The 22,394-nt window shown below is 40.4% G+C and overlaps 1 protein-coding gene across 2 annotated transcripts in view; it reads right to left on the bottom strand.

Moving 5' to 3' along the window:
• The window catches only part of nsmfb (NMDA receptor synaptonuclear signaling and neuronal migration factor b), a 65,410-nt gene that overhangs the window by 11,359 nt on the left and 31,657 nt on the right, over window positions 1–22,394 (bottom strand). For both annotated transcript variants that reach the window (XM_085367917.1, XM_085367916.1), the window contains 8 exons: window positions 16,757–16,809; window positions 15,441–15,530; window positions 14,760–14,887; window positions 14,581–14,664; window positions 8,874–8,907; window positions 8,502–8,572; window positions 7,700–7,779; window positions 5,998–6,100 (listed from right to left, as the gene is read on the bottom strand). In XM_085367917.1, coding sequence (XP_085224043.1) covers window positions 5,998–6,100; window positions 7,700–7,779; window positions 8,502–8,572; window positions 8,874–8,907; window positions 14,581–14,664; window positions 14,760–14,887; window positions 15,441–15,530; window positions 16,757–16,809 — 643 coding nt within the window. The remainder of the gene's footprint in view (window positions 1–5,997; window positions 6,101–7,699; window positions 7,780–8,501; window positions 8,573–8,873; window positions 8,908–14,580; window positions 14,665–14,759; window positions 14,888–15,440; window positions 15,531–16,756; window positions 16,810–22,394) is intronic.

The raw sequence follows: 22,394 nt of genomic DNA, 5'->3' as shown, positions 1-22,394 counted from the left end.
TGCTGGCTGATGGTGGAGCCTGGCTGTGGCCTGCTGGCTGATGGTGGATCCTGGCTGTGGCCTGCTGGCTGATAGTGGAGCCTGGCTGGGCCTGCTGGCTGATGGTGGATCCTGGCTGTGGCCTGCTGGCTGATGGTGGATCCTGGCTGTGGCCTGCTGGCTGATAGTGGAGCCTGGCTGGGCCTGCTGGCTGATGGTGGATCCTGGCTGCAGCAGCGAAGTGACAGATTCGTACAAAAGAAATAAGAGGCTGTACAGTACGAAACGGCACTGTTCACTGGTGTTGGTGTGGTGGCTCTGCACCTGCGTAAATCCATTGCCAGCTCCTTGGTTTTCCCTGCATTGATCAGGAAATGGTTCCGCTGGCACCAGTCCACAAAGTCCTGAATCCACTGTCTGCACTCTGAGTCATCCTCACCTGTAATGAGGCCAACTATGGCAGAACTATCAGAGGACTTTTGTAGTGTAGATGGCAGCCTGGATAGTTGATGGAGAAGTCTGCAGTGTAGAGGGTGAACAGTAACAATGCCAGCACAGTTCCCTGCAGGGCCAGCCCTTTGACCTCATATACTGTGGTCAGCCAGTGAGGTAGTCCAGCATCCACTGTGACAGATGGAGGTCCACTCCTGACAGCTCTAGCTTGTCCCTCAGATGTCCAGGCTGAATGATGTTAAAAGCACTGGAGAAATTAAAGAACATTATCTTCACAGTGCTTCCACGCGTCTCCAGGTGGGTCAGACCTTGGTGCAGGAGGTAGATGATATGGCATCATCCACTCCAATGGTAGGCTGGTAGGCGAACTACAATGGACCTCACCAGGGGACTAAGATGTTTGAGGACCAGCCTCTCGAGGGTCTTCATCAGATGCGAGCTGAGTGCTACCGGCCTATAGCTGCTGAGGTCCTTTGGCTGTGTGGTCCTCATCACTGGTACCACACAGAAGGTTGTCCACAGCTGTGGTACTTTACCCAGATTCAGGCTCATGTTGAACATGTACCATACAGTTGGTCTGCACAGCACCCTGATATTTTGCTGCTCGTTCCCCACCTGTGTTGAAAGGGATAGGATGGTGGTGGGGGAGGTGGGCTATGGGATGGAGTATTCTGAAGCAGAGGGGCTGGGTGATGGCTAAGAGGTGTATAGTCATGGGAAGAAAAGCAGGCACTCGTTGAAGATGGGAGGTTTGCAGCAGAGATGATTGGGTCTGAGGGGTAAGTGTCTGTGGGTGGGTGAATGAGCTGAACCAGTTCTTCAGATCATTCACCCACCCTAAATCTCCTAGAGCCTGGGAGTTTGGTTTGTGATTTGAAATTGTTTTCAGCCTCTTCCAAACTACACTGATGTTGCTCTACTGCAGTTGGTTGTCCACCTTCTCAGCTCCTTCAGCACAAGTCCCAGCTCCTCCTTATTTCCTGACCTAAAGTCTCTCTTCTTCTGCTTAAGGAAAGCGTTGATTTCAGGGTTAATTCAGGGCTTGTTATCGGAAAAACACTGTAACTTCAAGAGGGGCACAGTGTTATGCCCCTGTGTGATTTAGTCTGTTATGCTGTCAATATCCTCTCTGTGATGAGCACAGAGCTCTTCCCACACAGTAGAACTGAAGCAGTACCTCAGAGCTTCAGTCTCCTCAGACTCTTCACTGTGCGCAACACAGCTGATTCTCTGTGTACAAGGCGTTTATACACAGGCTGGAGATGAATCAGGTTGTGATTGCCCCAGAGGAGGGAGAGGTGATGAGCTGATGTTGGCATACAATAAGTCTAGTGTTTTATTGTCTCTGGTTTGGCAGGTTACATATTGGGTGAAGGTGGGCAGAGTGGAGGACAGGGAGAGATGATTAAAATCCCCAGAGATCAGAAAAAGGGCCTGAAGATACTGTGTTTGAAATCCGCTGGTAACAGTTTGGATAACAGGAGAGGACACACACCGTTATAACGGTAACATGTGTAAACTCCCACGGTAGATAATATGCCCTCATGCTAACAGCTAGAAGCTCATTGTCCTTACTTCAGAGGACTTACTTCCTACCTGCTTCCCTTTTACAGTTAAGCACCCAGAATTACACCATCGATCAATTAAAACACAGCCAGACCCCCTCTTCTCTTCCATACCTTACTCCAACCTTTTTTGCGCCACAGACCGGTTTATGCCCGACAATATTTTCACGGACCGGCCTTTAAGGTGTCGCGGATAAATACAACAAAATAAAACTAGTACCGGTACCGGAAAAAAGAAGATTTATTCATAACACACATGAAAAGACCCAGGAAAACTGAGTTAACGATAAAAACGATGACAAAATAACGCTGAAAACCGATAAAAACCCTGAAAACCATACATTTCACACCTGAGCCTCAACTTTCGCGGTCCGGTACCAAAGGACTCACGGACCAACATAGTTGGACAAATTAAAAATTTTAAAAACATACGGTTTGTGACAAAACAGCAGTTACGTAGTATTTCATGGTTCTAAAACTCCTGTTTTTATTGAGTTGGATTAATCCTAACTCTAACCCTATTTTGGAAAACATATAAAACAGACTTCTTTTTTATTTTTTTTTAAATGTAGCTAATGTTTGTTGTGTTTCAGTTGAGTCTATACCTCACTGGGTCAGGCTTGTTTTGGCAACCAGTCATCACCATAAACCCATTTCATATTGATGCTTGGTAAGGTCAGTTTGAACTGAAAAAAAAAATCCCTTTAATACTATGTGGGTCAGGCTTATGTTGTGAAAAAAAAGCAATTTCATGTACTATTGCTTATGTAGTGGCACCCTGGTTTAGTGGTTAACTCATTTCCCAGTCTCAAATCCCCAATTTGAGACTGGGAGGAGACACAAACCTATCCTATATACTTAGTACTACTCCCAGGCCTGGATTAATGGGATAATTGTGTCATGGAGGCCAAACTCTGTCAAACATGCAGATCGATCCATACTGTGATCGCCCATTAGTAAAAATAATGTCTTCTTTAGCACACTATTGTTTGCTGTCCTATCACTTGCAATGTATGTACTCGCCATAGCTGATTGGCTTTCTTTCTATAATTCTAAGTTAAAGTATGGTGTTGTAAAGTGATGACATAATTTGTCTGACATTGTGTATGGTTTGTAAGCTGTTAAGTAACATGAAAACAGAATTTCAGGTAAAATCTAACTCTTTAAAATCTTCCTAAAGGAGGAGAATTAATACGATCTCTACGGATTGGCTTTGGAAACCCTTAAATAAGATGGCTGATAACAGAATAGTAGAGCTATAAGGACTGATGAGTGGGGTGGAGCATCTTCTCAGCTCAGCTCCGTCAGTCAGTCTATTAATAGTGGCTCTCCAGCTGAGCCTGTAGGAGCACACACAGGCAGCAGCAGGGGGAAAATTGTTAAATGCAGCGAATAAGCCCTTCCTTGCCACCGCACGCCAAGCCCACCCTCTTTGTCTTTGAACTGAATCACCGTGAATGAGAAGCCAAATGTCAGAGGGAGTGTTATAGTACGCTGCTGGATGTTCTAGAAGGTACACATCCAACACACAATTAAACAATGATTCCAATAAATATGTCAGAAGCTGCATTTTGAAGCATTATGCATTACTTTCCAATTAGCGCTAACATGTTGTTGTGATTTCCATAAAATAAATCAAGAGTGGATGGAGATTAATGGCTCGCAGGCTCACAGAACTCCACTCAGGATGGTTTCACTTTATGCTTCAAGACTCTGAGGCTCAAAATGTCGACACTGTTGAAACTTAGAAAACACATCAGATCTCAAAGGGGAAAACATCATGCTGGATAGAAACACCGATATGGACTGGGAAATGTGTTAAATGGGTTGAAAGGATGCCACATCGCTTGATAGAAAATAAAATGGTCAACCTACAGAGAGCTGAACTCAAAGACGCCCCAAAAATCAAAGTGAGAAATTGCTTACATTTCACTGCAGCAACTCAAAATGGTAGTTTGTAGGACCCGCATTTTGTGTCCTGAGGGATCTCCATCCAGATGTGGACAAGAGCATCACTGAGCTCATGGACAATCTAAAGTGCAACCTGGCAGCATCGGATGGACAGAAACAAAATGTTCCATAGGTGTTCTGTTGGATTTATATCAGGTGAGCATGGGGGTCAGTGGAATTAATTCCTTCATCCTCCAGAAATTGCTTGCATACTATTGCCACATGAGGCTGGGCAGTCACGTACCAGGAGGAACCCAGGACCCACTGTACTACAGCAGGGTCTGACAATGGGTCCTACCTGCCATTAGGTATGATCCGATACCTAATAGCAGTTGGTGCTGTTGCCTGCAGAGATCTGTGCATCCCTCTGTGGATATGCCTCTACAGGCCGTCACTGACCCACTACCATATTGGTCATGCTGAATGATGTCATTACTGGCATAACGTTTTCCCGGCTCCTCCTCACTTTCACACGGGCTCCAAGGTGCCAGGCAGTGAGCACAGGACTCACTAAAGGATGTTGGATCCTTAGACCACCCTCATGAAGTGTGTTTCTGACTGTTTGGTCAGAGGCATTCACACCAGTGGCATGCTGGAGGTCACTTTGTAGCTCTTGCAGTGCTCAACATTATCCACCTTGCACAAAGATACTTCTCGGTGTTGTTTCTCATTGTTAGAGAATAATACAAGAATAATACAAGTAGGAATTTAAATTTTAAAAAGCTGTATGGTTTTCAACTTCTTGGCTGTGTGACACAGTTAAATGGAAACAGATTTACAAAAGAAATGTTGAAGTACCATAATCAAGTGGCTCATTTGTCACTCATGATTTTACTGAAGAGTTGAAAAATAGCTGCATGCTATACAAAATATCTCAGGGGAGAGATAGAGAAGCTGTAACCTCCTTCAAATGTCATATGCAATAACATCAGTGTCACAGAGTCACTGCTATAAAGCTGCCATTTAGTTTTTAATTAAGTTATGATTAAGCTTAAGTAAAAAGTAAAAAGTCCATTTTGTTTTTGCAATATGTACAAAATATCATCATTCATCAATATGTGTATTGTCTTAATGCACTTGAAATTATTTATAAATTTCACCATAATATGCCACCATAATAAGTTTTATAATTTCTGCAGTTACTTGGTTCCACTCCCTTCACAGTTTCACACAGTTTTTGAACACTAGATTTAAGATCATTTAAGGTAAGTGTTCATTTCAGCTCATATTTGTGCAGTGAGGAAACAATTGCCTTTATGAGTTTTTACTACCATGGGGCAAAAGAATACTGCAGTAAGCAAATGCCACAGTAATCGGCATGTGGAGATGGGTTTGCTGAATATTTTAGTGTGTGAGCACGTTTCATGTGCATATGCTCCATGCGATTGTATCTGCATATGGTAAGTGTCTGCCTGTCTCTGTGGGGGATAGGAGGGTTGGGGCAGGTCAATGTTTAGGTACTGATGTGAAAAAAGTGTATCAGTGTAGTGCGTGCAGTGTAATTAAGTAGGTGTCAAAAGATTTTATTTTCCTGTCATTCCAAAGTGCTGTGTATGCTTTCTTTACCCCACCAAGCACGCACTCTCTCTCTCTCACACACACACACACACACACACACACACACACACACACACACACACACACACACACACGCACACACACACACACACACACACACACACACACACACACATTTATGCTGTGTAGTAGAATGAGATCTGGATGAGCAAGCTGGGGGGTGATGGTAAAGTTGGAATTTATTCCTTTGCATCTAAAATTCCTATTTGCTGTTCATGTGCAAAAACTTTCCTGCAGTGACCTCATTAGACATTGTGAGAAGCTGTGAAATCAAGAAGTAAGAAAACAAAAAAAATAATTTCTCTGCATGTGCCTATAGACAGTATCTGGCTGGGAGTGCGTGTGCGTGCATATCTGTGGTATCAACTAAGCATGCTGCATATGCATGCAGACAGTTTTGGTCCACTTTTGCACTGAGTAGCGGACTATGGGGCTCTTACTTGTTCTCGAGGATACAAGCAAAGACAGCTACCTTTTCTCCATTAGCACTTCCCAGCACATAGCAGCCCATAATGTGGATGAGGTTGGGCTCTGGGTTCAGCTTGCTCATCAGCCTGCTGAGTCGCCGCCAGAACCTGGTCACACAGGAGAGGCGAGAGGTGACGACAATCAGCATAGGTAAGGGTTAAGGTTACGATAAAATACTATTTATTGCCAGTGTTTAAACAGATTAGCTTGCAGATTAAGAAGTAACTCTTTTTTTTGCTTTCAATAGCCTGTGTGATTTTTTTCTATTATAATGCAGATTTGATGCTTATGGTCTGTCAATAGTGAGCAACACTGACTAGACCTGTGTTACAAATAAAAACCTGTAATCAGTAAGCTGACCAGCTCTCAGCATAACACAGACTCAAACTAGACTTCCCTTATAAAGACCAAATATTATGGTGCTTTAGGTACCGTATTTTGGTAGTACAATGTTAATGACAATGTCACCAAATTGGGATTCCACCCACTTGGGTGGTTTTAAGGTTAAGCTAAAAGCTTAAAACTACAAGTGCACTCAAGAATGCATGTATTACACCCTATCAGACCCCATACCTTTAAAGACAGTCAGCCGTGGTGCACATTAAGACTACTTAAACTTTCTTTTGCATAATACTATCTAAAACAGATTACTGCAAAGCTGAAGGACCCTGCTAAAACGAAGAAGCAAGAAGTTGAGGTGTCTGCCTATGGTTAAGGTTTTCAAAGTGGGTTTACATGAAAAACAGTCATCATATATTTAAATAACAGTCTTAAATATTTAAAAGTTAGATAACAGATAGCTAAAATACTCAATCTAAGGACAAAACGTTTGTTCCTGTTTCAGTCGTATTTGCCTGCCGTGTTATCTTGTAACTGCAAAAAAAACAAAACAAAACAAAAAAACCCTTCAAAGTCCAATAGAGATCAGGAGCAGAATCTCAGCTCACACATGAAAATATACTGGTGTGTGTGTGAGCAAATTAAAAAGAAAAGTGGGAATGAAAAGTTAATTTGTTTCATTAAACCACTATTAATGCAAACTGCATGTGGCCTGGAATAACTCTAATGCACTTTATATATTTTATTTTTATTGATGTCTGTTCCAATATTTTCTGGTCCCAGGCCTCTTGATGGTTCAATACTCCAAGTAATGATTAAGTTTGTAACAGCAGATGCAAATCAGAGTATTTTCTTTCAAGTTCAAATTTCAAATGCCATTTGAAATGAATATTTTCAGACCACAGCAAGGACCGCAGTCTTGACTATGAGCATCCCTCTTTGCGAATCAGACTGTACTCATCTGAGCTGACACAGATCTTCTGTTGTTTTGTGTTCATTTGAATTTGGCAGTTGCGAATTTAACCACATTATCCTTTGAAGAATTTTCCTCTTGGTTTTGCTGTGGACATTTCCACAGCTGTATTAATTATATTCACAATGAGAGGAGCAGAACCCATTTAAATTAAACCATGTACAAAATGTAAAAAAAATTCTTTATGTTATGTTATGATGAACAATAAACGCTTGACTTATGACCTATAAGTTATAACCTATAACTTTACTCTTTTGCTACGAATGTAAAATTAATATTAATGCACTGGAGTGAATTCTGTCTCTTTTTTCCATTTCTTTTCATAAACTCACTGTTTGTTTCTTCACCCGTACTTTACAAAAAAACATATATCCTTCCCTCAGGCGAGACTTACTGGATCATATCTTCTTCTTTCTCCACCTTGGCAAAGGTTGCCACTTTATTCTTCAGCAGGTATAAATGTCCCGGACCTCCCTGCAGAAAGGTGTCTGTGTTATGATAGACAACGTTGTACCGTACGCTGTAGACTTGAAAACTGATGGGGTTATTCCATCGCATACACAAAACTGTGAAAATGTCTTGAGCAGCTCCTCATTTCTTCATACTTATCTTCAAAGCAAACAGGCTTTTTAAATTGTTCTAGAAGACAGGCTCTCCAGGTTTTCTGAAGATTATTCAAAGTTAGCAGCCTTTTTGCAAAAACAAATCTTTTTTTTTTTTTTTTAGATAAATCTTTGAAAAATGTCAAAGATACCACAGGTCAACTGACATAAAATAGTACTGTTGCAACAACAATACAAAGACATAAAAACATTGAATATCTCACCATAGTGTTCAATGTCCTTAAAAAAAACAAAGAAAAAAATTGACAAGTGGCAGACTGTGGTGCTATCCCTCAGCTTCCGAGTATTACCTGTATTTGAAAATTTTGTTGGAATTCTGATCCCAAAAAAAAAATCTGAAAAGGCTAAATTATGTGCATTAAAATCCTGTCTGGACAGTACTATATAACCACTATTAATTGATGTGATGAAGAGAATACACACACTAATAATTTCATTCAGGGATATCACTTATCAGTCAGTTTGTAATTAGTGGTTAGAGGACTATTGTGACTTAATAGAATGCTATTTTAAAGGGACATGTGACACAATGATGTCAAAATATTTTCATACTCTGTCTTCGTTTTCACTCACCTGGCAGAAAATGAGCATGTTCCAGATTTTACAGCCTTTCCTGTAGGCAGTCAGCTTCTTCTCGATCTCCTCTGGGTGAGAGAGAAAGAGAGGTGTCACTTTTCCCACTCAGCCATAATGGTGACACACACAAATTGGCTGTCCCTTGAGACACACACACACACACACACACACACACACACACACACACACACACACACACACACACACACACACACACACACACACACACACAGGGGAGTAGAAAAACAATGAGTCATCTGTGCACTCCAGCAAGATGAAACTTATTCCACCCTCATCCTGTCCACATTTACGCAGAGTAATTTTCACTTGAGGTCTAAAATTAAAAAAGAAAACAAGTATTGCACTCACCCAGAATGTCATCAAATGTGGCATGTTCATGGTCCTTTAAATAAAATGGAGAAAAACAAAATTATTCATTCAAAAACTGAATCTAAAAGGACAACAAGCTTTTTTCTGAGTGCTGACTCTAACAGATTACAACATGATACACTTTAACACCTAATAGAGTCTCTATTCTGTACAGCAGCGCAAAAGTTCCTCAGGTAAGGACCCCACCAAACAGTAAACCTGGAGAATAATAAGTTGTTAATGATAAAAATACCAATCAAATTTACAGTACACAATAATACAAGTTAATGATGATATTTTAGGCTAACTTCTTCTATCTTTTCAAACCACTGAGTGAGATTTGTTTCTGATTAGTTAGCTGTTGCTGTATCTTTGCTAATATCTATCCACCCGGGTCACAGGGGCAAGAGCCCAAGATGAGAAGACCAGGCCTTCCTCTCCCTGGCCACTTCCTTCAGCTTGTCCGAGGGAACACCAAGGCGTTCCCAGGCCAGCTGAGAGATATAATCTCTCCAGTGTGTCCTGGGTCTGCCCCGGGGCCTCCTCCTGGTGGGACATGCCCAGAACACCTCACCCAAGAGGCACCCACCCAAGATCCCCGAACCATCTCAACTGGCTCCTTTTGATGAGGAGGAGTAACGGCTCTACTCTGAGCCCCTACTGGTTGGCCAAACCCCTCACCCTATATCTAAGGGAGAGGCTAGCCACCCTTCGGAGAAAGCGCATTTCCATCACTTGTATCCGTGATCTCATTCTTTCGGTCACCACCCAAATGTTGTGACCATAGATGAGGGTAAGGACGTAGATCGACTAGTAAACCAAGAGCTTCACTTTTATCCTTGCTCTCTCTTCATTACAATGGACCGGCACAAGATACTTAAACTCATCCACTTGGGACAGTAACTCGTACCTGACCCAGAGTGGACTCTCACCCTTTTCCGGCTAATGGCCATGGCCTCAGAATTCTCATTCTTGTCGCTTTACATTCAAGATTCTCCAGTCTGAGCTGGAGGCCACCACCTGATGAAGCCAACCAAACCTCATCATCTTTAAAGAGCAGCGTTGACATTTTGAGACCACCTTCCAAGGGACTCCTTCTTCAGAATGAAGGCTTCAAGGTTCAAGGTTCTTTATTTGTCACATGCACATGCATGCTCCCTTCACCTGCAATGTCAGGCAAGTCAGAGTCGAGTCTCAAGTCACTGGTGTAAAAGTCCGAGTAAAGTCACAAGTCTGAAATTTTGAATTTCAAGTCCTTTCGAGTCTTTAAAAAAAAAAAAACGAAAAAAAAGAATGTTGCAGTCAGGGCCGGCCCGTGGCATAGGCCGTATAGGCAAATGGTAAGGGCGCCGTCCATCATTGAAAAAAAAAAAAAAAGCTGGTACTATTATTTCTAAATACAAAAAATAATCCCACGTTAATTAAAATGCAAAGTAAAGCTTATTTAATAGAAATATTATTTGTTACAACATTACGCCCCCCCCTCCCCGCACGGTGCGCCCCCTCCCTTCCCGTATCATGGTTCCTTTTGGACGTCACCACATCAAAAAATCAACACAAGGTGTCAAAACGGCCAAAACTGTCAGGTGCCCAGGGAAGAAAAAAGAGAAAAGAAGAGGAGGAGAAATTTCGTTTTTTGGGTGTAATAGTAGATGAAAATTTGACATGGAAATCTCATATTGAGTATATTAGAAAGAAGATGGTCAAAAGCATTTATATTTTGGGAAATTTAAGAGATTTATTAGATCATAAAACAATGCGCATTTTATATTTTTCATTGTTTTTCTCATATTTTAGTTACTGTGTTGAAGTTTGGGGGAATACATATGAGAATACTATAAAACCTCTAAACTTATTACAGAAGAAAGTGATACGAATGATTCATAACATTAAATATAGAGAACATACAAATAAATTATTTATAAAATCAAAATGATTAAAATTAGGAGATTTAGTGAAATTACGGACACTATTAATTATGTTTAAGGCTAAAAATAATATTTTGCCCTTTAAGTTACAAAGAGTATTTTTAATGTGTTCAGGGGGAGAAGATAGCAGAAGGAAATTTTATTTTAAGCATCAGTTAGCTAGGACTACACAAAGATTAATGAGTACAACGGTTAGGGGTATACGACTGTGGAACTCTCTTCATTATAATTTAAAGAATTGTATAAGTTTACATTGTTTTAAAAAGTGTTACATGCTTAAAACGATAACTCAATATGAAGAATGCGAATGAAATTGGAGTTCATTGAAAATGGATCCATTATAATTTTTTGTTTTATTTATTTAATTTTATTTTTCTCCTTGTTACTATGTGGAGTGGTATATTTGTTGTTTGGTTTGGGTTAGGACCGGAGAGAAATGTTAATATTAGTTTGTTCCCTGATTTTTGGTGCCCACTTGTAATATAAGTTGGAATGTAGATAGGGGGCGGGGTTTAATAAGAATATTTTCTTCTTCCTGCTCCTTTTCACACATGGTTGTAGTGCTTTATTGATAGAAAGTGTGGTTGGTTTGTTTGATCTGTTGTACCAAGTGTGAAAAAAATAAATAAATGAAATGAAATTTATTGTATTTCATATATTCATTTTTTATTTTTTGTATTCATTTATTTATTCATATATATTTTTTTATCTTGTTAATTATTCTGATTGTGAATTTGCTTTCTTTAAGTAAAAAAAAAAAGGTCAAAGACAAAGCTATTCGGTTTCTTGTGAGTACATACACTACACTGCCGATGTACGGGGGCACCACCTAAAATCTTGCCTAGGGCGCCAGATTGGTTAGGGCCGGGCCTGGTTGCAGTTATATGCTAAATGTAAATATTAGACCATGTAATTTTTAAATCTGTGTTTTTCTCAACACATGACAAAATAGTGAACGTAGAAAATATACACAAATTGTGAAATTGCACCTCTTTAAAATGCAGCTCAATTAAACCTAGCTCCAAGAATAATTTTCACCGACAGTTCTGAGATAAGCTGCATGTTATTCTTGGATGCGCTTGTAGGACCGGCTTTAAAATCGCATGACAAAAATATCATACACATTAAAAAAAAACTGCATCACCAACGTAGCCTGGAAAACATTTGCTAGTTAGATGAAGTCAGCTATCTCATCCTAGCATATTTATATGCATATTTATAATTATACGGTTCTTGGAGTGAGTGCATACACTCGTGAAGTTTAGTAACTTCCGGTCACTGCAACAAGCCCAGGTACAGTTTACCGACGGATGGGTACAGGACCTTGAAATGCACCGTGTAGAACGAAAGACCATCGTACATATCATAAGTTTACCAGTCTCACAAATCGTCTTCATAAATACACATTCGTTAACCGTTTATTAATAGGACCTTTGAGCTCAATGGTAATTAATTAGCAGTGGAAATAATTTCTGGTAGCATCACAGAAATGTAGCAGTGACAATAATATTGTATGCTGTAATCGCACTGGACAATTAGTGATACAAAACAACTGTTTTACCCTGTGAATAAAAGTATATGTTTTTGTCAATGTACCATGGTAATAACAGAAGCGAAACGCAATATTATGTCAGGACAATTCACTATTTATGCACAATAAACAAAGGAGCATAGCGTGACAATTTCTGTTCAGCGCCAGACTTGCTTGTAACCTATATCACCAATTATGTTATGAAAATGACGTATTAACTACAACAGCAGACTGACCTTCGTGTAAATGCTTGAGCAGACTAACCTGTGAGCTGGAGGGTTCTGGGACGTTATTTTTGATCTTTGAATGGCTGCAATCCAGTCGCCTCTTTGTTACTTCGGAAACATGGCTCGAACAATTTCTCTTCAACGACGTAATCCGATAACAACCGATCTCTTTACCCGTCGGCTTCCCGTGGCTGTCATGCGACCGGCTATTGCAGTTAATAATACAACAGCTTCTTGCCATTTTTGTGTTTCTTTTTATCGCTGTATAACTGATTTCAATTGAAAGCCTGCGTGCGCTAGTACCTCTTGCCACGAGTTCCCAGAATCCTTTGCGGTTCTACCCGTGAATGACGTCACATTTTCAATCTCTATATAATATGCATGTTAAATTTTATATTTGGGGTAAAATATCAAGTCTTTTCAAGTAAACCGGTTCAAGTCCAATTCAAGTCCCAGGTCATTGGTGTAAAAGTCCAAGTCAAGTCACAAGTCTTAGAACATTTTTTCAAGTCAAGTCTAAAGTCATAAAATTAATGACTCGAGTCTGACTCGAGTCCAAGTCATGTGACTCGAGTCCACACCTCTGCCATGAACTCATCAGAAAAGGGTTTCCTGAAGTCAAAGAGTAAGGCAGCTGAGGAGCCAATTTCCTAAAGATTTTGATACAACTGGAAATATTTTTGTAAGGTTGACACTGCACTACAAGAGCAATGCATGTCTCACTGTCTTACTTGATTTCTTTTAGTTAACTGTCATGTAGTTTGAGGATAGGCTAAATGCTAACTCATATCAATATTTAACACAGTACCTATCTTAAAATTAAAACTCAACTAATCTCTCTCTAATAGAATTTAACAAACAAACAAATGAAATAAATCTAATGGTTTAGTCAGGAGAATTCATGGTCTTATTTTAGTGTGGTAGCATATGAATATTTGCTAATTAGCTCTAGTTGTTTGGGGCATATGGATAACGTAATAAATAAGTTAATAAACCAGAACAGTGGACAAAATAAAATGACTTGATACTGCTAAAAAAGGAAAAGCCAACATATTGAAATTTACCGAGATAGGAACATAAATTTTCATGGAAAATTCCACAGCAACCTGACCAGCAGTCACCGAGATGTTTCAGCAGAAAACAGAAAACCAAATGGACTCTTTAGTGTTGCTAGAAAGGTCGGGAAACCATGGTTCTATAATGAACTGTCATTTAGAACCAAAAAAAAGAAGACATTTGTATTTTGGCAGTACTTGAAAGAACGCTACACTTTCCGTCGTATAATTCTCTTTACTGGAAAATGCCAGCTGGTACACAGCAAAGGAGTGCCTTTATATTTTCATCTGAGCAGACAAACAACATGGTGCCACTTAGCAGAACCTCAAAGCCAGGCTGTGATGAGTCTGTATTTTGCTGAGGAGACATGTCACTTCAAGTGGATGATTGACGGTGCTTTTCTACACTCGAACAAAAATGAACTCTGAGCACTTGACTGAACGAATCATTTACTGAGCTTCCATTTGATCTTTGCTTTTAACTTTCAAACTAGAAGCTACTGGAAGTTTTAAAAAAGTCATTAAAGTTTCTAAATTGACTAAAATGTCAGTTTTATCCACAAATGGATTTGTATGAAATTTAATACAGATTTTCAAGGTACCCACAGAATTCTAGTAATGTTGTCACCTGACTTCATCTAATGGTACTAACAGATGTCACTGTTGCATGCAGCGTATTCGAAAAAGATGAGATGGTTTTACTAAACAGACCACTCTCAGCACAGATTGCACAGAGAAGTTAAAACACTTATTTAAAGGCTCCAACCATTTGTATTTCAGCCAAATTTATGTTGGCTGGCTTGCTTTAAAAACCCAACAACCTGCCAGGGACAAGATTAAAAAAAAGTCAATCTTAACACTTATCCATCAGCTCCTGTGGCATCTCATCAAGAAACAACACCAAATAAAAAATCTACCAGTCAATCAAAATCTATATGTAGTGGAAACTCACTAGCAGATACTCACATAAAGGATGGGGATGATGGAGGGGTCGTCCCTACGAATTATGTTGGGAACATATTCAGCCTTTGGGACCTTGGAAGATATCAGCTATGGAGAGAAGAAAAGCATGCAGATAGACTTTGATTGCACATATATTCAAACTTCATTAATCTATATGTTAATTTAATTGCCAGGAACTTCACCATGATTTTGGGAGGGATAAAGTCTTCTCCGTCGCAGGCCACTCTTTCCATTTCCCTCTCCTCCTCCCAGTCGGCATCCTCGTCCAGCCCTTCATCCAGCGTCCCTGAGGAGGTCTGAAGCTCGCCACCTGGTTCACACATGGGAACAAAGGGCGAGATGAAAGGATAATACACAAACAAGATTAGTAGAGCGGGGTGCTCCATTTGAAAACGCTGCACCTGTTATTTTCTTTTCCCAGCACAGAGGGGAGAAATGGAGGAGTTAAAAACAAACGGCACACGACACAAAAGGACACAATAACAGGCTCCTTATCTGCCCAGCCAGATACAGACAGATACAACACAAAACAACAGGCAGATGGACGACAGGCCGCAGGATGAGTAGAGCTGTGCGGATGGATGGTAACAGTTGAGTAGTGGTACGCAGAATAAAGCATACTTTAAAAATGGCAATATAAAATAAAAAGAGACAGCATGTTTGCGTGACAGGGCACCTGTCAATCAGTGTTTGTTCTTGTTTTAATGTGTGTGCAGCCTTATTATGCTTGAGTGCAGTTGTCTGTGTGCTTACCTGTAGGTGTTTATACATACATGTGTAAGAAGCCAAGTTTAAGAAAGGCCTAAGGTATATATTGTATACCGTGTGTTTGCTTGTGAATAACTAAGAGAGCATGGACTCACTGTCTCTGGATTCATGCAGTGACTCAGGCTTGACGGGGGTGGGGTCACTCCACGAGCGGCTGAAGCTCTTGGCTCGACGATCGACGAAGGCTGATGAAGTTGGGGGGAGGCAGAGAATGACTCACACGCACACATATATACAGTCTCCAAAGGATAATCAAACCCAGTAATCAAGAGCTCTGTCTTATTGACCTAGCTTGTGAATCAGTCAATTCCATTGTCCCGGTTGGATATCAGGTCATGTTGCTTCATATTAACAGAACAGTAAGAGTTTACATTGTATTAGCAAATGGTTGATCATTTTTCAGTTTTTCTGTTGTCTTAATGATTCCAAGATAAAAAAGTCATTAAAATTAAAAAAGTTGTTTAAACGAAATTGCAGTAATGCACTTTTAATTTATAGATATCGTTATATACAATTTAATACATATTGATTTCTTTTATCAGTATTTTTAAGTAGTTCAGACTCTCTGCACACCTGATAGGTGTGTAGAAGGTAGAAAAGGGTTAAAAAGAAATATAACCTCCACCACACACTTTCTTACTTAACACCATTTCACTGAATCGTGCTGTTTCAGTGCAACTGACCTTCATCAGATACAAAATGATTATTAACTGTTTTTTAGCATTTATTTCACAGATTTTCTATGAACATACCCAAAACACAAGTATCTTTAAATTATTAAAGCATTACAGCTGTATTTTGTTTTGTTTTGCTTTATGTTTGTATTTTGTAAATATTTAAACCATTTGTAATAAAAATGTATAAAATCTCATCATCAGAGTCTTGAGATTAGCCTGGTGGGAGTTCAAACCAAGGACGCTTTTTTCCCTTAATGTCAAATAACAATGTGAATATATTCAGAGGAAATACTTTACACATTAAAAAAGAAAAAAAAAACATATCAGATATTTCAAAAATAGCACATACTCAGAACTGCACAGCTAAACAAACACCACACGTAAACTAGCTGGGATTCTGTCTTGTTAAACAGAAATTGCCTTTCAGTTCAATATAGTGCACAATCAATATCATACAAATGGTACAAGTCTCACAACAATGAACAAATACAAAGACCGTCTAAACACTGCATAGCGATAAAATTACCATCAACTAGCAGTTTAAGGAATAATGTTTAGTATACTCTAACAAAATATATACACACGTCCACACTACTGATGCTACGTGCATAAAGCATGAAAAACATCAAATGAACATCCACTGTGATGTCATGGTACACACTCGAGAGCATGAATGCATGGTAGTGTTTTGACAATGCACACACATGCCAACAGAAACAAATGCAAAGACTCACTCTGGGCCTTCATCCTGCGACTGCCCACCATCCGAAGGTGCTTGCGAAAATTTCTATCAATTTAGAGAAAAAAAGAAGAAGACGAAGCATATTAAGAATATAAAAAAAATAAGAGAGAAAATGCTTCAAACTTAAAAACATACATAGAGAAGAACAGAGCAGAAGATGATGGGGCATCTTGATTAGGGTCAGGCTACTGATAAATTACCAGTGATCACATCTAAATATCCAGTGGGTGTTTTGTGCATATGGACTGAAATTCATCTAGGGTTAGGAAGTGGGGTGCTTAACATCAAAACATTTCATAGAATTGTCACCTGTTTTAGCCACTCAAATAGAAAATCATTTAAAAAAAATCCCCAACAACAAAAAAGTGGATGTTAATCGGGAATAGAGGACCAGGGTTTTAACAGTATATTTTATAACGTAAAAGGATTGGCTCTTTATATAGGGCCTTTCTACTCTACCCGAGCAGCCAAAGTGCTTTATACAACATGTCTCGTTCACACAAGCACTTTTCCCCTTATTTCAGTGTTTTCTATCCAACATTCACACTCCAATGGATGCATCAGAGATCTACTTGGGGTTCAGTATCTTGCATCCAGGGATCAAACCACCAACCTTCCAATTAGTAGAGACCTGCTCTACCCTCTGAGCTGCAGCCACTCCCCAACTTTCAAGCTACCATTGAAAATTACAAATGTCCAAAAGCTTCATCAGTTCACCATGGTTAATAATCACAATTACATTTGTGTACTACATACTTCACTGACAGTGAGCTGGTGTTTGAGGTGAACCATTCCAGTTCATGGCAGATGTCCGAACTCAAAAGCTCAAAACAGTAAACAAAGTCTGCAGTTTGTTGTTTATTTTTCACAGTTTAGAAAAATCATCACAGTTTTCTTTGGATACATGATAAAATGGTAAAGAAAAGTTATTTTATTAAAATGAAGCAGACTTTTGCAAGTCTGCTTCATTTTAGTACAATATAGATTGTATTGTTTTTGCACGTCTTATCCACTGCAGATATGCAGCTGAGCTTCTTGGGGCTTAGACTCATGTCTATTCTTCTTCGTGCTTATGTGGATTCCCTCTGGTTACTCTGACTTCCTCCTATAGTCCTAACACATGCATGCTAAGTATAGTATAAAGGTATATAAAAGTCTTTTTTATGAAAATAAATAAAAAATTGAGATAAATTCAATGAAAATCAGATGGGATCAAACTGTCCCACTGACATCCTGAAATATGTACAAAAGTTTTCCGGATTCCATGAAATTCTCCCTGCTGCTTTGTTCTCGTGAGAACTGAATGAACCCAAAATCTCTGTTTCTTCCTTCACTTGTTTAGAAACATTACAACATTCTCATAATCACTTGATGTTGACTCCATTTTTGACTCCAACAATGTGACATAGAGGGTTCAAACTGACACCATAAGTGCATCTACTAAAAATCTTGGAGGAGTTCAAATCACAGTCACCTCCACCTCAAGATCAAGCTTAGAGGTCAAGTTTTGTGAAAATCTTATGAATGGCATAACTCAAGAAGGAAGTCACTTAGGATTTTCATATTTATACCAGGTTGAGGGTGAGCATTGGTGGCCACCAGTATTTGTGTGTGTGTATATATATATATATATAAAACACCCAGCACGCCCCTACGGGCGGTTTATCCTTCAAGCTCGGGTCCTCTACCAGAGGCCTGGGAGCTTGAGGGTCCTGCGCAGTATCTTAGCTGTTCCCAGGACTGCGCTCTTCTGGACAGAGATCTCCGATGTTGTTCCTGGGATCTGCTGGAGCCACTCGCCTAGCTTGGGAGTCACCGCACCTAGTGCTCCGATTACCACGGGGACCACCGTTACCTTCACCCTCCACATCCTCTCGAGCTCTTCTCTGAGCCCTTGGTATTTCTCCAGCTTCTCGTGTTCCTTCTTCCTGATATTGCTGTCATTCGGAACCGCTACATCGATCACTACGGCCATCTTCTTCTGTTTGTCTACCACCACTATGTCCGGTTGGTTAGCCACCACCATTTTGTCCGTCTGTATCTGGAAGTCCCACAGGATCTTAGCTCGGTCATTCTCCACCACCCTTGGGGGCATCTCCCATTTTGACCTCGGGACTTCCAGGTTATACTCGGCACAGATGTTCCTGTACACTATGCCGGCCACTTGGTTATGGCGTTCCATGTATGCCTTGCCTGCTAGCATCTTGCACCCTGCTGTTATGTGCTGGATTGTCTCTGGGGCATCTTTACACAGCCTGCACCTGGGGTCTTGCCTGGTGTGATAGACCCCAGCCTCTATGGATCTTGTGCTCAGAGCTTGTTCTTGTGCTGCCATGATTAGTGCCTCTGTGCTGTCTTTCAGTCCAGCTTTGTCCAGCCACTGGTAGGATTTCTGGATATCAGCCACCTCCTCTATCTGCCGGTGGTACATACCGTGCAGGGGCCTGTCCTTCCATGATGGTTCCTCGTCTCCCTCCTCTTTCTTGGGTTTCTGCTGCCTGAGGTATTCACTGAGCACTCGGTCAGTTGGGGCCATCTTCCTAATGTATTCTTGGATGTTCGTTGTCTCATCCTGGACTGTGGTGCTGACACTCACCAGTCCCCGGCCCCCTTCCTTCCGCTTAGCGTACAGCCTCAGGGTGCTGGATTTGGGGTGAAACCCTCCATGCATGGTAAGGAGCTTTCTTGTCTTTATGTCAGTGGCTTCTATCTCCTCCTTTGGCCAGCCTATTACCCCAGCAGGGTACCTGATCACGGGCAGGGCGTACGTGTTGATGGCCCGGATCTTGTTCTTACCATTCAGCTGACTCCTCAGGACTTGCCTGACCCTCTGCAGGTACTTGGTGGTTGCAGCTTTTCTAGCGGCCTCTTCATGGTTCCCATTTGCCTGTGGGATCCCCAAGTACTTGTAACTGTCCTCTATGTCTGCAATGTTGCCTTCTGGTAGTTCAATCCCCTCAGTTCTGACTACCTTCCCTCTCTTTGTTACCATCCGACTACACTTCTCCAGTCCGAACGACATTCCAATGTCATTGCTGTATAGCCTGGTAGTGTGGATCAGTGAGTCGATGTCTCGTTCACTCTTGGCATACAGCTTGATGTCATCCATGTACAGGAGGTGGCTGACAACTGCTCCGTTCTGTAGTCGGTATCCGTAGCCAGTCTTATTAATGATCTCACTGAGGGGGTTCAGGCCTATGCAGAACAGCAGTGGGGACAGAGCATCTCCTTGGTAGATCCCGCACTTGATGGTGACTTGTGCTATGGGCTTGGAGTTGGCCTCTAGTGTTGTACGCCACATCCCCATTGAGTTCCTGATGAAGGCTCTTAGGGTCCCATTGATCTTGTACAATTCTAGGCATTCCAGTATCCAGCTGTGGGGCATTGAGTCATAGGCCTTCTTGTAATCAATCCAGGCAGTGCACACATATATATATATATATATATATATATATATATATATATATATATATATATATATATATATATATATACACACACATATATATATATATATATATATATATATATTTATTTATTTATTTATTTTTTTTTTTTTTGTAGTGCATTTTGTGAGAATAAATTTTTCAATCATGTCTTAATTATTGTGAATCTTTTTAATTTTCTGCAATGTGCTCAGTGTTTAAAGGCCTTTATGCTTACAAAACCACAAAGTTATCTTTTGAGAATATGGTTAAGTTTAGGCAACAGCCTAAACTTAACCATATTCTCAAAGGATAACTTTGTGGTTTTGTTTGTGGCATTGGTTTGCTTCTACTTCCTAGAGGTTAAGCCATAGATTCTATTTTGTTTTGTGTGTCTATTTTGTCTTCCTCGCTGTTGGGTAGCTAAGGTTGCCTATCTAGCTTTCTGAAAAAATCACATCAAAAATAGGATGAACGGGTAAATCAGTGTGTGGACTCTTCTGCTCTATGTAGTTGAGGCACATGGTACTGTGATAAGGTTCACGGAAACTGATGAGAATGGGTCGCAACCCTATAGCTAATTATTTATAATAAGCCCCACCTCTATTAAAGGTTGTCTGCCCCATATAGTATCTGTTTTTGGTGGCACTGCACAACACTGGGTGCACCCCGGACAGGTCATCAATCTGATGCAGGGGTAACATAGCAAAAAACTACCAACATAATTTTCTAGTTTCATCATGGCTAAATAGCAAAAAGAAACGTGCAAAAGCAAAATGCAAAGCTCACATCCCTACATGCACCATTTAAAGATATTTGAATCCAGAGCACAGTTGGAGGCAATCCAAAAACACCCCTGACATGTCAGTGTTGATTGCAGGAATGGTGAAGGCAGCGCCTAAAATAGAGAGATGACTCAGAGGAGAGGGGGACCCATCCGTCAGTCAGAGTTGTATTTTCATACTGTGTGACAACTAGCTTTTTAAATCTACCACCTGCACACCAAGATAATAAAGTCAAATTCCTGCCAGTATATGTATGTGTGAATTCATATTTCTGCAAATAAATCGCCCCTAACCTTCGCTTTCCTTCTGTGACCTTACAAAACACTTTGCAAAATTATCCTCATTAAACCATGAATAATTTAATTTTTGAAACTAACTGAGATGTACCTTTCTATTAAAAGCATTGCACTCTATGTGACACAGCTCGGTATGCACGCACGCACGCACGCACGCACACACACACACACACACACACACACACACACACACACACACACAAGCTCATACAGCATATGGAATGTCTCAGCCTTGGTGGATGTGAGGCCCGTTGCCAAATATTGATCAATTCATTGGCTTTGACTGCCAGCCACAGAGTGCAGAGCTGCAGCAGTATATTGACAGATCCGTTTTTACACTTCAGTGTTCAGTGAGGAACATTTATTAAACCTGCCACCCACAGCCTCCACGATTCACGACACACACACACACACACACACACACACACACACACACACACACACACACACACACACACACACACACACATGTGCGCCGGAGAATGCTTTTACGAGCCATGTGATTTTTTTTTTTTTTAGTATTTAGTATTTATTTATTTATTGTCATTGTCAAGAACAATGAAATTGCGTTTGGGGCTTCCATACAACCCAAAAAAAAGAAGAAAATAATAAATACCCCTTAAGAAGAAAATAATAAATACCCCTTAGGTAGGGATTGGAAGGCACGGTGAGTTCCTCATGCAGAGAGTCAAAATACACAAAGTGAATGTTCACCAGCAAACAGTCAGAGCAGAATATGGTAACAGGAAAAACACTTGAGTGCTGGGTTTACTGTGCGCTGGTTAGACATAGTCTATGGTGAAACATCACCCTATCAAGATTCAGATGGTCTAGATTAGAGTAACAGGAACATTAATACAGAAAGCATGATTAGATGTTCATCATTACTAGGAGATATTTTAATTTTCTTTTTACGTGGCTGACCTCACATCAAGGTCATCTTCTCTTGCAACTCTGAACTTTTTTCAGAGTTTTTTTAGGTCACGCCATAGAAGTCTGATCATGTTCCTTGGTAAATGTGACTGTGCAATAGAGAGTAGTTGTCCTCCAGTTTGTTGAAAAACAAAAGAAAAATGTTCATTTCATCGTGAGGAAGTGAATGGACTTACAAGTTGTGCAATTAG

This window comes from Diplotaxodon limnothrissa, linkage group LG12 (genome assembly GCF_057381915.1).
Source record: "Diplotaxodon limnothrissa isolate DT_005_m linkage group LG12, D_limnothrissa_male_GT1.1, whole genome shotgun sequence".
Lineage (NCBI taxonomy): Eukaryota > Metazoa > Chordata > Actinopteri > Cichliformes > Cichlidae > Diplotaxodon > Diplotaxodon limnothrissa.
This window is presented reverse-complemented; position numbering and strand designations above follow the sequence as displayed.